Source organism: Choloepus didactylus, chromosome 6 (genome assembly GCF_015220235.1).
Source record: "Choloepus didactylus isolate mChoDid1 chromosome 6, mChoDid1.pri, whole genome shotgun sequence".
In the NCBI taxonomy this organism is placed as follows: domain Eukaryota; kingdom Metazoa; phylum Chordata; class Mammalia; order Pilosa; family Megalonychidae; genus Choloepus; species Choloepus didactylus.
The window spans coordinates 117800862-117813452 of record NC_051312.1 but is presented as its reverse complement, the minus strand read 5'-3'; the positions used below and the strand labels follow the sequence as shown (position 1 = coordinate 117813452).

At 40.2% G+C, this 12591-nt stretch overlaps 1 protein-coding gene across 10 annotated transcripts in view; it reads right to left on the bottom strand.

Annotated features, from left to right (window-relative positions):
• YAP1 (Yes1 associated transcriptional regulator) overlaps positions 1 to 11377 on the bottom strand; it is a 138853-nt gene extending 127476 nt beyond the window's left edge. For 3 of the 10 annotated variants that reach the window (XM_037841220.1, XM_037841215.1, XM_037841219.1), the window contains exons 1-2: positions 10659 to 11370; positions 6506 to 6756 (exon numbers count right to left, since the gene is read on the bottom strand). In XM_037841220.1, coding sequence (XP_037697148.1) covers positions 6506 to 6756; positions 10659 to 10979 — 572 coding nt within the window. In that variant the 5' untranslated portion in view covers positions 10980 to 11370. Of the gene's footprint in view, positions 1 to 6505; positions 6757 to 10658 lie in introns of all 10 variants that reach the window. The other 7 variants (XM_037841223.1, XM_037841224.1, XM_037841218.1 and 4 more) reach the window with 4 other exon arrangements.
• Between the last annotated feature and the right edge of the window lie 1214 nt (positions 11378 to 12591).

Below are 12591 nucleotides of genomic sequence, written 5' to 3'. Positions count from 1 at the left end.
GTGATGTCTCCACGGGGGTAAAACAGCAACAGAAATACAAATGAAAAGCAAAGCAATTAAGAATTCCAGGAAAATATAAAAGTTGTTCAGAAAATCATAGTGTATTATTCTTTAGCACAGCAAGAGACAAACCCTTAATAATCATAACAAAGTAAACATAAAGTGATAATTAACAAAAAATTAGAATAATTATACTGGGAGGATTAAGGAAAGAAGGATTTGTGGGGGGTGGTATTCAAAAAATAGCAGTGTAGTGCAGTCGATGAATATGTAATTTTAAAAAGTATGGGGGTAGAGGGGAGGCATCTAGAAGTTAAAAGTGCTTGCCTGTGGGTCAGAGGACTGATCTTTTTCTTCACAAACCTTTCAATACTAAGTGATTTTCTAAATCTATCTACATATGCTACTCTCTAAAGATTAAATTTCAGAATATACGTCTACACGCAAAGCTACAAAAACAAGTATTTTCAAACCCCTCTTACTAGTAGAATCTTGGTGCTTCCTCTCCTACTTTCTGCTTTCCTGAATTTTCCAATTCCCTTTAATTAATATTACCTTTACAAGAAAACCATATACCTTGTTGAAAGAAATTCATAAAACCAAGTACCTGGGGGAGAAAGGAGGGAGGGAGAACAGTTTTATAAATATAAAAGATTCCCACATTGATGTCTTAAAGGGGAGAAAAAAAAATCCACATCCTGCCCCACCTCCTAAATAGTATAGTTTTTTTCCTTCCCAAATGCCAGCTCAAAATTAGACACGTCAGGTTACATGAAAAGTTGTATTTCAAATAACTTTCTAACGTATGTTCAATTTTTTGAACTCTGAAGAAAGCTGTCTTCACTCCAAACCCTAAATCAAATAGTCTGTATAAGTTTTTGAGCATGTTATTAAAGAACACACCTCTGTAAACATACTTATTGGTCAAATAAAGATCTTACTTAAAACTAAAAACTCACTTTAGGTTAAGTGAGCAGTTGCAAAAGGAAGGAAGGAGATTTTCACAAAATGTCCCTTCTTCCCTTCACCCCCAAATCACGACCCAGCTGAAGAAGCTGATCATTTAGTGACTAACCAGTAAACTGTGAAGAGTTAGGGAAGCACAGTACGTGAAGCTACATAAGTAACAGCACAAACCACAAATAAAACATTGAAAATATTCCAAGAAAACCCAGCATTGTAATAGGTACTCCGATTTGCACTATTTTGTTAATTTGTAACATTAGTCAGAGCTACAACGGCTTCTTCATTTATCAGTTAATGTGTTAAAGATTATGATGCTTCTCATTCTAAGAACCAAATGAGGATAAACTACTGATCACTTTTCCTTGCCTAGAATATTAAAGAAAATAAATAAAGAAAAAAGGACTGCTGTGATTTATATTAAACTTCTTTGTTTGCTTTTAGAAGGGGTCAAGCCCTAGGCAAATAAAAGTGCTTCCATGGTGGCAGTACTTGTTCCCAGGAAACTTGGTGCTACAGTACTTCAGCGACCAGAGCCATGAAGCAATTCTTCTTCATAAAAACAGCAATGTCCCTTTCATGGCTTGAAGTTCTGATTAATCCTGGAATCAGAAGCCCTTTTTGTAAGAACTGCATTGCTTAGCAACCACAGTTATAGAACCACAGGGCTCTTTAAGACCTCCCTTTACACAATGTTACTCAACTATCATTAAACTTTCAGGCCATAATTAATGGCTAAATTATGCCATTACAGAAGATAGCAAATTAAGTTTGAATATTCTTAAATCTTAACAACTGGTTTTTAGAAAGGCTTCACTATGATTTGAACTAAGTTTAAACTTAGCCTACATTTTGGCAACTCAAATGTCATTGGTTTAGAATTTCTCTCTCACCACAAGCCTTAAGGTAAAAAGATAATTCAGTGTCATAACGTTACTGTTTTAGGATACTAATTAACATTATTTTTCTAACTATAAAATAAAACATATTGTTCTATGTTAGTAATAAGGACTGATCTCAGGTTTTCAAAATTTTTTTTTAAGTTTCAACTATATATGTAAATGCTACTTGACTTTTTTTTTCAATGATTAACATAAAGCTCATGGGGGAAGGGGGTATTTTACATTTTATGTTTTTTTAAAGAAAATTAATTTGCCATCTTGCAGCCAACCAAGTTTACTGCACTTAAACAGCTAGTTTCCTAATTAAATATCTTGCTTAGTTCACACTAAAAGTAACTCAATATTTTCCCAGTGAATAAGTTAATCTCTGTGTTCTATTTACTCTGTCACATCCATTATCTTCCAACTGTTCTTCTTCTGCCACTATATTCAACAGTTTCCCCAGAGTTTTTCTGCCTAAATCATTGTGGCACTGCGGGCCATTCTTCCCACAGATGCCCACCCACTGAGCAGAAGCAAGTGTTTTTTCAGAGAGCTAAGGGCATACTTTCATCTCTCTCGCCACTTAGCCTCAACAGCAAGACAAACAGGCAGAGACTGGCCCTCCCCTCAGATATGGAAATACTTTGTGAATGCAATTTGAGATTGTTTTTTGCAGCTTAATCAACATTTAATGGCAAAATAACAAGTTTTTCATTTTTAAAGGGAAATCATTTGGACTACAATCACTTGATATAGCAAGAAACCAAGAAAAAGAATAGCATTATTCTTGATGAAATTGTTTCTTTTTGAAACATTTAATTTTCTATTATAGTAACAATAAACATTGTATGTATTTATATTAGCCTTCTGGGCAAGGGATTGGGAGGGGAAGCATAAGATCAAAATAAAAGTTTAATTCATCTCCTTCAGTTGATACATTTCTGAGGTAGCTTTAATTAGGACAGAGGAACATTCATTTCTGAAATTCCCTAATGGAGTAGAAAGGGCATTAATTTACACCTGCAAGGCAACTTCATCTAATTTTGGAATATGGCTAAGTTAAAAGCTATGCAAGGTTGAGAATCTCTGAAAAAAATACCTTTTTAAACTGTGGATCAAGATACTCAATTAACTTTTAATCAAATCACAGTCACAAAAGCCTTGAACCTTCAAGGACCAAAAACACTGTGGCCAGTTATTCAAAAAATGATAAAGAATGGAAATGAAAAGAAACTATCTTCCAAAAATTATTAGCAGCACATTATTAAAACAATGAAAATCTATAAACTTTTTAAATCATTGGATCCAATTTCTTAAATCAAATTATAAGGACCTACATGGTACAATATATACAAAAAGTTCTTTGTACATGGTAGTGGTTACAAGGTTCCAGATTCAATAAAATAAATCTGTGAAGTAAAAGCACTCCTTGTAACCAAAGATATTATAGAAAACTAATTCAGGAAGTTATTCAGCAGCTTATAAAGAAATAGGAAGTTGTTGACCAACTACTTGAAGAACTATTTCCTGTAGGAAAACTATAAGACAGCTGAAGAAGGCAATAATTTTCAGAGTAGTAAGAAGAATTCGTTTTAAATAAAAGATCAATGTACTATGTTGATGAAATTAGTTTTGAACAGTAAATTCAGTAGCATAAAATACATAATATATAGATTAAGCCTTTTTTACATACTTCACAATCACTTCCAAGTTGAATAAGTGTCACTGAAAAATGTAGCTAATATCATATTCCACCACATCTCTTGCCAAGATAAGGTACAAGTCTTCTCCAGAAGAGATCTCACTAAGCTAGGGAGGGCTTTAAAAACATCAATAATTGCCTGACTATAACACTTCAGTTATCATGTTGCCTTGAAACCAGAGGATTGGCCAAATGACTTAAAAATCTCCTTCATCTACAGTCACAAGACAATTAGTTGTTTCCAAAGTCAACATTTCTAATTTTTCAATCAATTACATCATCTTGAATATCTGGACCATTTATAGTCAGATTTCTTCATGCCAAGTATAAATCTCAATAAATTATACACTAAACTAAAAGTTCTAACAAGAAGTATAGTAAGATACAATTTTTCACTGTTGAAATGAGTATAAAGTATGCTACTTTAAATCTTCATTCTACTTCTGGATGACAAAAAGAATCATCTTTCAACAAGAGGAAAATAAATGAATATTGATTTTAAAGATAATCTGACTTTCAAACATCAAAACTAGGTTAAAAATGAGGTATAACAATAGCAACTTGGCTCCAAAATCATCTTAGACTCATAGAACAGATATTATTCTCACCTATCTCTCTAGTACACAAAAATGTATTATGACAACACACACAGCTGGTGACTATTTAAGAATCATAACATCCATTAGCTGACAATTGGAAAAAGTGAACTAATCTCATTTCATAACGTTTCTCCAAATTACCATTATTCATAAAGCAGATAGTCTTTAAAATATGAAATTTTATAAGTCCACAGCACCCATCCTCCAAATACAATGCTTAGAAAACCTCTAACCAACCACCGAGAGGTACCAATTTTGTAGCCAAGTGAGTTTGATGCATTTAAGCACCTAGTTTCTTAATTAAATATCTTGCTTAGATCCCACTAAAAATGCCCAATACTAATCCCTGGTTTCACCTGCTTTTACTAACCAAAATAGACCTCTCAGGGAAATCCCTTCTCTTTCTGAAAAGTCTAACATGAGGAACTTCTCCTGTGAAGTCAAAAATCTCCATGTAAACCAAATTTTACTTCCACACAAGTCTCTCAACAATCTAGAGAACATCTTGTCTTCTCTATCTTCTTCCCATTTTTCTTTTCCAGGTAAACTTCTCTCCATTCCTGCAACCACTCTCTATATGACATAATTTTCATACCCTTCCCTGTGGGCCCACTCAGACGTGTGGTACGGTGTGTGTATTTGTAAATTTTTCATTAATCCATCTATATCAATACCATTAAGAGAAACACTTGCTCTCAAAGGTGGAAACATCAGAATTTTCTTTTTAAAATAAATGTCTAGAACATTTATTTCAGCTCAAAACAAAAAGTTGACTCATTCAAAATAATGAAAATGTAGGGAGATGTCACCTATAAGCAATAATTACATGATATAAAAGGCTAAGAAGAGAGCATAGACGTGGCATTTTAAGGTTATACTTTTAGCCACAACATCATCCCAAGAACTAGCAGACGGCAAGCAGGCTATTAAGCTGTTTGGAAATCTCTGCAGGTCAGCATGTGACCCAGCAGGGAGAAGTTCAGAAAAGTACAGCCTTTCTTTTGCTTCCTAACAACCTGGTTTGTTTCCACTCCTTTCCCCTTCAAGACACATCCCTCACAGCTAGCAGCTCTTTCAATCACTTACTTGGGATGTCTGCTTGAGAACAAATGATCTTGCTCATGCAGATGAGTTTGCCAGATTTGTGTGTACTTTCTAGTCTCAGGCCCTGTATTGTTCCAGTTGAAACCTGACCCTTGCAAATGGATACCAGGATACCAGAAAACGAATTTTTAAAAAAGGTAAAAAGTTGCAGTTAAGAGGGTAAAAACTGCAGAAAGCTTCAAGATCAAAACTTTTCCTCCACTCTTCCTCTAAATAAGCCTGACACAAAACTTTGTATCTTACAGTCAATATAAAAAACACATTAAGATACACATCAAAATCAAGGTCATTAATTGTATTGTTTAATCTACTACATAAATTTTATATTTGCCTTAGCAATAGATTCTCAAGACAAATCTCAATCAAAACTAGGATTGCTTTTCACTTTACTATCATAACCTGATCAAACACTACTGAGCAACTTTTTTTCAAAAACAGTGTCTTAATAATCAGTTTTAGACAATATTTTGTATGCACTGGATCCAAATAAGCCAAATAGAATATTAAGGTTTCATCATAACTCCAAAATTACGGGAAAAAAAAAAAACATATATCTTTAGATCTTTTCCATTTTAATGCAATTTTGTCAATTTTTTAAAGACAAAAGTCCTGATAAAAATAACCTAAAGGCCTTGTTTTTGTTTTCCAAAAGAGGAAGGTTGCATTTTTTAGGATGAAAATTGAAAGAAGTTTGTCACTGAATGACTATAGATCAAACTTGAAAATCCCTATTTCTCGTAACATTTTGAAAACAAACAAAACTCTGATAAACCACAGACTGCAGCTAAAGTGATTGCTGTTTCAGAATTTAAAAGACTGTAAAAGTTAGAATTCTTTTCATAGTTTGCCACTGATAAAATGTTTATTTTAAAAGATATTAGTACTGTACATAATTTCTAAGCCTATGTCAGTCCTGTAATTCTCACAATATGAATAATTTCATGGTATTCTTTCAGTTTTGTGGTAGGCTAATGAATAGCTTTGGCACAAGCTGAAAATGGGAAAAGAAAAGATTGTAAAAAAGACTGTGAACAAAGAATCAACCAAGCTTTCAAAATATTACCCAAGCTACAGAAGGTATTTAAGACATACAAAAGTGTGTGTGGGGGGGAATATAAGACATAACTAAGCTTGACATATATATTTAGTAAAACATAAAACTAAATGGCATTTTGTATCTTGATATCACTTCACTGTGTTTTCCAAATTATGTTTTTCTTAAGTAACTATCTCCCACCATTATTTTCACTTACTTTAAGAAGTATCTCTGACCGGAAGATGTCTTTGCCATCTCCCAGCCCGCTGGCAGAGGTACATCATCAGGTATCTCAAAAGACGACTGTCGGAGGTGTTGGGCAGCAGGTGCAGCTGCTGGGCCAGACACTACTCCAGTGGGGGTCAGTGTCCCAGGAGAAACCGCCCCCAGCTGCAGGGAAGCTGGAGAGGAATGAGCACGAACATGCTGAGGAGTCAGGGCTCCTGCAGTGCCGGCATCCGTACTTGCCTATTAGGAATATTAAAATGAAAATTTTTTTAAAAACCAAAAACTTTAAGGATTCCTTTAAATTTCATTGCAACCAAATACCCACGTGCCAGAGGCAGATATTTCAACATTTATTAGTTGACACTGAGGAATATCGTTTTTCAAATGGATATTTTTAAACTGTTCACTAATTTTGTTTTAATAATCCACTTGACAAACATTTATAATTTTATTGACGAGCAGCCCATCTAAGTGTGTATGTCTATACCTTAGACATACCTAGAGGCAACTAGTAAAGAATGAATGAAGCCTCTGAAATAGTAAATATTGAATTTTATTGAATTTTAAAACCTAATTTCTAAAAGGCAAGGCAGTATAGGTGCTTTTCCAAGTTCTAAAATGTTTCAGGAATAAATGAGGCCCAAAAAATAACTACGCTGTTTTCTTTTTTTAAAAGTGAGCTTTACCTCCCCCTCCCCAGCCCCGAGGATCTAGGGGAAGGTGTGGATGTGTTGGACATCCTCACCTGGACTGGTGTTGATGTTGTCACAAACATTGGGACTGGCAGTTTGATGTGCTGAGCCCTCGATCATGGGACTTGCCCTTATGAAGCTCTTGACTGCAAAGGAGAGGCTAAACTTGCATATAATTGTGCCTAAGAATCTCCCCCTGAGTACCTCTTTGTTGCTCAGATGTGGCCCTCTCTCTCTCTAACTGAGCCATCTTGACAGGTGATCTCACTGCCCTCCCCACTACATGGGACCCGACTCCCAGGGTTGTAAATCTCCCTGGCAATGCAGAATATGACTCCCGGGGATGAATGTAGACCCGGCATCGTGGGACTGAGAGTATCTTCTTGACCAAAAGGGGGATGCAAAATGAGACAAAATAGTTTCAGTGGCTGAGAGATTTCAAATGGAGTCGAGAGATCACTCTGGTGGACATTCTTACGCACACTATATAGATAACACGTCTTAGTTTTTAATGTATTGGAATAGCTAGAAGTAAATACCTGAAACTATCAAACTCCAACCTAGCAGTCTGGACTCCTGAAGACAATTATATAATAATGTAGATTACAAGGGATGACAGTGTGATTGTGAAGACCTTGTGGATCACACCCCCTTTATCTAGTGTATGGATGAGTAGAAAAATGGGGATAAAAACTAAAGGACGAATGGGGTGGGATGGGGGGATGATTTGGGTGTTCTTTTTTCACTTTTATTTTTTATTCTTGTTCTGGTTCTTTCTGATGCAAGGAAAATGTTCAGAGATAGATTGTGGTGATGAACACATAACTATGTTACCATACTGTGGACAGTGGATTGTATACCATGGATGATTGTATGGTGTGTGAATGTACTTCAATAAAACTGAATTTAATTTAAAAAAAAAAGTGAGCTTTAGGTAATTAATAATTTTTCTAGGTCAAACCCTAAACCATGACAATTGTCATTTGTACTATAAACAAATGCCATCAATAAAGCAATCATTACAAGTTATACAACTTTTAATGAATGTAATCGATTCAGAACCATTCAAAAGTTAGTTTTTAAAAAAGCCATCTTAATGAATGAAATGAAAAACCAACCATATCTTTGTACCTAATGACAAAGATGTTAGTTCAATTACTTCTTATATAACTTAAGAGCTCAAACACTTACATATTTATAACTGTGTAATAGCAAAAAACTTCCTGCACTCAGGCCCCAAGACCAGAGTTACAGTCCAACTACTCTAACTTGCTGACTAGTATAACACTGAACCTGCAAATCTGTTTTCTCTATTTGTAAAACAGTTCTTTTTTCATCATGGAAAAATGGGGTAATATAAAATACATACATAAGAATTTGCATTAAATTGTGGACAAGAGTATTTACAACTCAGATTCATACTATTCATATTCTAGTAGTTTTTTTTTTTTTTAACCCATTGATTAGAATCATGGTTTGATTGCTAAAAAGTCAGAATTGCCTAAATTCATACAGGCAAGGAAGGGAGACTGAAAACAGTCAGCAAAGTCATTTATACCTTAAAACTGGAGTCCTGTACATTTCTGAGTTTCCAAGCAGAAATAAAAGTTACACTTAACAAATGCACAACACTTAGTTAAGGAATTTTTAAAAACAAACTATAGTATATTATAAATAGTATGAATTCGAGTGGTAAATATTATTGTCCACAAACTGATGGGTATAAATTATTGTGTAGTTATTTACTAAAGAGTAAGTGCACTCTTCAGTTGAAATTTTTTGGCTTATAGTGTACTATACTTTCAAAACGTATTAAGTAACCAGCAGCATAGCTGGGTGCTCTGCAGGATGCACGGCAACATGAATCCAGAAGGCAACTTCCAGGGGAAAGAGAAAAAAGTATACCTAAGTCCACCACCTCTTACAAATTGAGTATTTATTTACGCAAGCAGCTAAACTGTTTCTCCTTCCTCGTCCTTAACCCGGGTTTTTGTCAGCAGGTTGAGTGAGCTTTTCTGAGTTCCAAAAATCTCCTAGGTCTGCGGCAAGAGAATATACAACAGGCCTGCAAATAGGAGAGGGAAGAGGAGTGGGGGCGTAACTCTTCTCTCCACTCGTTACAGCCCGAGCGGACTAACTACATTGCAGATTGTGGAAAACCAATTAACTTTTGGACAAAACTCCTATGCTGAAGTTTAGCCTGAAGCAAGTTCTTTAAAAAAAAAAAAAAAAAAAAACAACCCTACACAAACAAATCTACTGAGATCTATCGGAATGTTAACACTGTCAAAACAAATAATTTCACTTCAACGTTAAATCAAGTTGACAAAATAATCGAATGTTGTGTATGTGTAAAAGCAGCCATGTTCACATCCTACGGAGGGGGAAAAAAAAAAGCAATGGCGATCCTAGAATTAGTCATAGCTTCCCAAACATTAACTTTTAATCACAGTTGAACTAGGAAGGACTCGGCCCATGAGTCAACCTGCAGAGTATTATCAAAAGCTGCGTTGAAACCTCGACACGGGTAAAGCGCAACTCAGTGCCTGAAGAACGTGCAGATGTGCTTAATTTAAAAGAACTTCAGCAGGATGTTAATAGTTTACAATTGGGAAACCAACACGTGAACCTACTAGGTTTAGTAAGAGAGGGCCTGCCCGAGTTCCAGGACGCAAGGGAAGCGCAGAGGTGAAAGAACTAACTCTATAAACAACTTCCAGGAAAAGTCTGGGCAGGGGAAGCCGGGTTCCTGTATTCTAAAAGCTCCGGGGCTGCGAGGAAATTAAATACTTTCGGCCGGGGGAGGGGGAGAAAGAGCAAGAAACTAAATGGACTGGCTCACCCCACCCCCTAATCAACACTGGAAAACAAGAGAACAATTATTTGACTCCCCAGGAGACTGAAGTGAACCAGGAGGCCCAAAGGAAAGGGGGCCCAGGGCTCAACTTCACACACTCGGCCGCCACTGGCAACCCACCCACACACACACATGCCAGAGGCCCCCCCTCCCCCTCCCCGGCCGCGGCTGGAGCGGAGGTGCGGAGTGCGCGGAGGCGCGCGCATTGTGCAAGCCCACCGCGCCCGGGCCGCGATCCTCCCCACCCCCTTCCTTCCTCCCCACCTCCCCCTCCACTCCCGCCAACCTCCCGGGAACCCCGGGAAGAAAGAAAGAAAGGAAGAAGGGGGGAAAGCACACTCCCCGGGGCTGCAACCGCAGAGAGGAACTCCAAGGGGAAAAACAAATCTCGGCCTTCGACTCCGGGAGGAGTGGAGAGCCGGTCACAGCGGCCGTGCGGGCGCCTCCAGTTCCCCCAGCTCACAGGGGAGAGACCCCCCGAGCCCCGACAGGGATCCCGGAACACCCCCGCCGCGGCCAGGGCTGCGGCTCCGAACACCCCCCGGCCTGGGATCCGCCCGACGGGGACGTGGGGAGCGGGGCGGCTAGGTTACCTGCCGGGAGTGGGATTTGGGCTCCGGCGGCTTGAAGAAGGAGTCGGGTAGTTTCCGGAGCCTCATGGGTACGGTTTGGGGCACGTTGGCTGTCTTGGGGTTCATGACGGCGTTGAAGAGCGCCTCCAGATCGGTCTCCGAGTCCCCCCGGACGTGCACGATCTGGTGCCCGGCGGGAGGGGCCTGCTGCGCCGCCTGGGACCCCGGGGGCGCCGGCTGTCCAGGCCCGGACTGCGGGCCCTGCCCCTGGGGGGTCTGGGCGGGCGGCTGCCCTTGGCTCTGGGGGGCCGGCTGGGTCGGTGGCTGCTGCCCGGGATCCATGGCTTCGGCCTCCCACGACGCACACCCCTGACCAGGCGGACGAGGGCTCCGCCCGGACGCCCCGGCTAGACGGGTCCGGACGGGAGAGGCGGCGAGAGCTGCGGGCCGGGCGGCGCTGGGCGTCGGGAACGGCGCTCCACTGGCTTTTAGGGCCGGGGGGCTGCGCGGCGGCCCCGCATCCCCCGCCCCGGCGCCTCCGCCCCCGCCCCGCGCCCCGCGCCCCGGCTCCACTGGCCTGGCGGCCGCGCTCCGGGAGGGGCTGAGGAGGACCCCGACAAGTTTTTCTCCTGCGCCTCCCCGGACGGAGGCCGCACAGCTAGCTTCTTATCCCCTCCCCCTTTCTCTTTTATTTCCTTTTCTTGTTCCTTCCTTCCTCCCTTTCTTTTCCCCGGCGGCGACTGCGCCCAACTGAGACAGAAACTCGGCTCAGACGCCAAAACTAAAGTTGGGAGAAACGCCCGCCCGAGCCACTCGCCGGCCCCGCCTCCTCGGGGCTCTTCCTTCCTCTGCGCGCCCGCCCGCGCCGAATCCGCGACCGGCCGCGGAGGGAAACTTTCCCCTGAAAGTTTCTACATTCCTGCAGACTCCGGGCCGCACGTGACCAGCTCGCCCTCAGTCCGGCTCTCCGCTGTGCTTGCAGGGGCAGGAGCTGGGACACGAGGCGGCCGGGCCGATGGGAAACATTGGGTCCCTCCAGGCCTCGGGAAATGGTCCCTCTAGCTCGCCTGGAGATACGGAATGGCCAAGGCCGAAAGCAGTTGGCATAGAACGTGGAAATCCGCTTAAACCTTCCCTGCGTTAGCTCGACTTAGCTCCAACAGTAGCGCCAATTCGGGGTTAAAGCCGCAAGGATAGACTGGCGTTAAAATAGATACCTGTAGCAGGCATCACTTTTAATAAAGGTCTATTTTTTAATATTAGCTTGATTTTGTATTTTTTTTCACTCGTCTTTTAGCATGTGAGTACCCATAGAAAGATATAAATGATTGCAGTGTTTAGATAATTTGGGGCATTAAAATGAGGTTTGTGATTCAGTGTAACTTGCCTGTCGCCCTGTCCAGGGAATTAAGTTACACCAGTTTCATTTTGTTTTTATAGTGAAAACAGCAACTATTGTAGCACTCGAACTTGCAACATAGTCGCTGAAATCCTCAAAGCGAAAAATAAGTGCTTACCTTCGGTTACAAGCTTTCTTCTGTGTATCTGTATTCTATCAGTCCATTTAAATAATCCCGTTGTTTTGTTTTTTTTTTTTAATATATTCACAGGGTTCTGCAACATCATTCTGACTTAAAACCCACTAGCCCTTTCTAGAGGAATCTGGCTTCTTGTTTTCATGATTTTGTCTGCAATGCTGGTGAAATCAGATGTATAAACAAAGTGCTCTGGAGCAAAAAGATAATCTCTTCCTCCAGGACATGCCCACAGAAATCCTGAAGGATCTGGTGGTAGAGCCCTGTCAGAGGGTAAGGTTTCAGACTGTCAAGATTCTAACATCTTATGCTAATCAAGTGCTCTGGACCCCAGTTTCCCATCTGAAGAATGGAATCAGCATAAATTATGCCCACGACCCTTTCCCGGATTTTCCTCCCTCTCCAAACGTCAAGTGCAT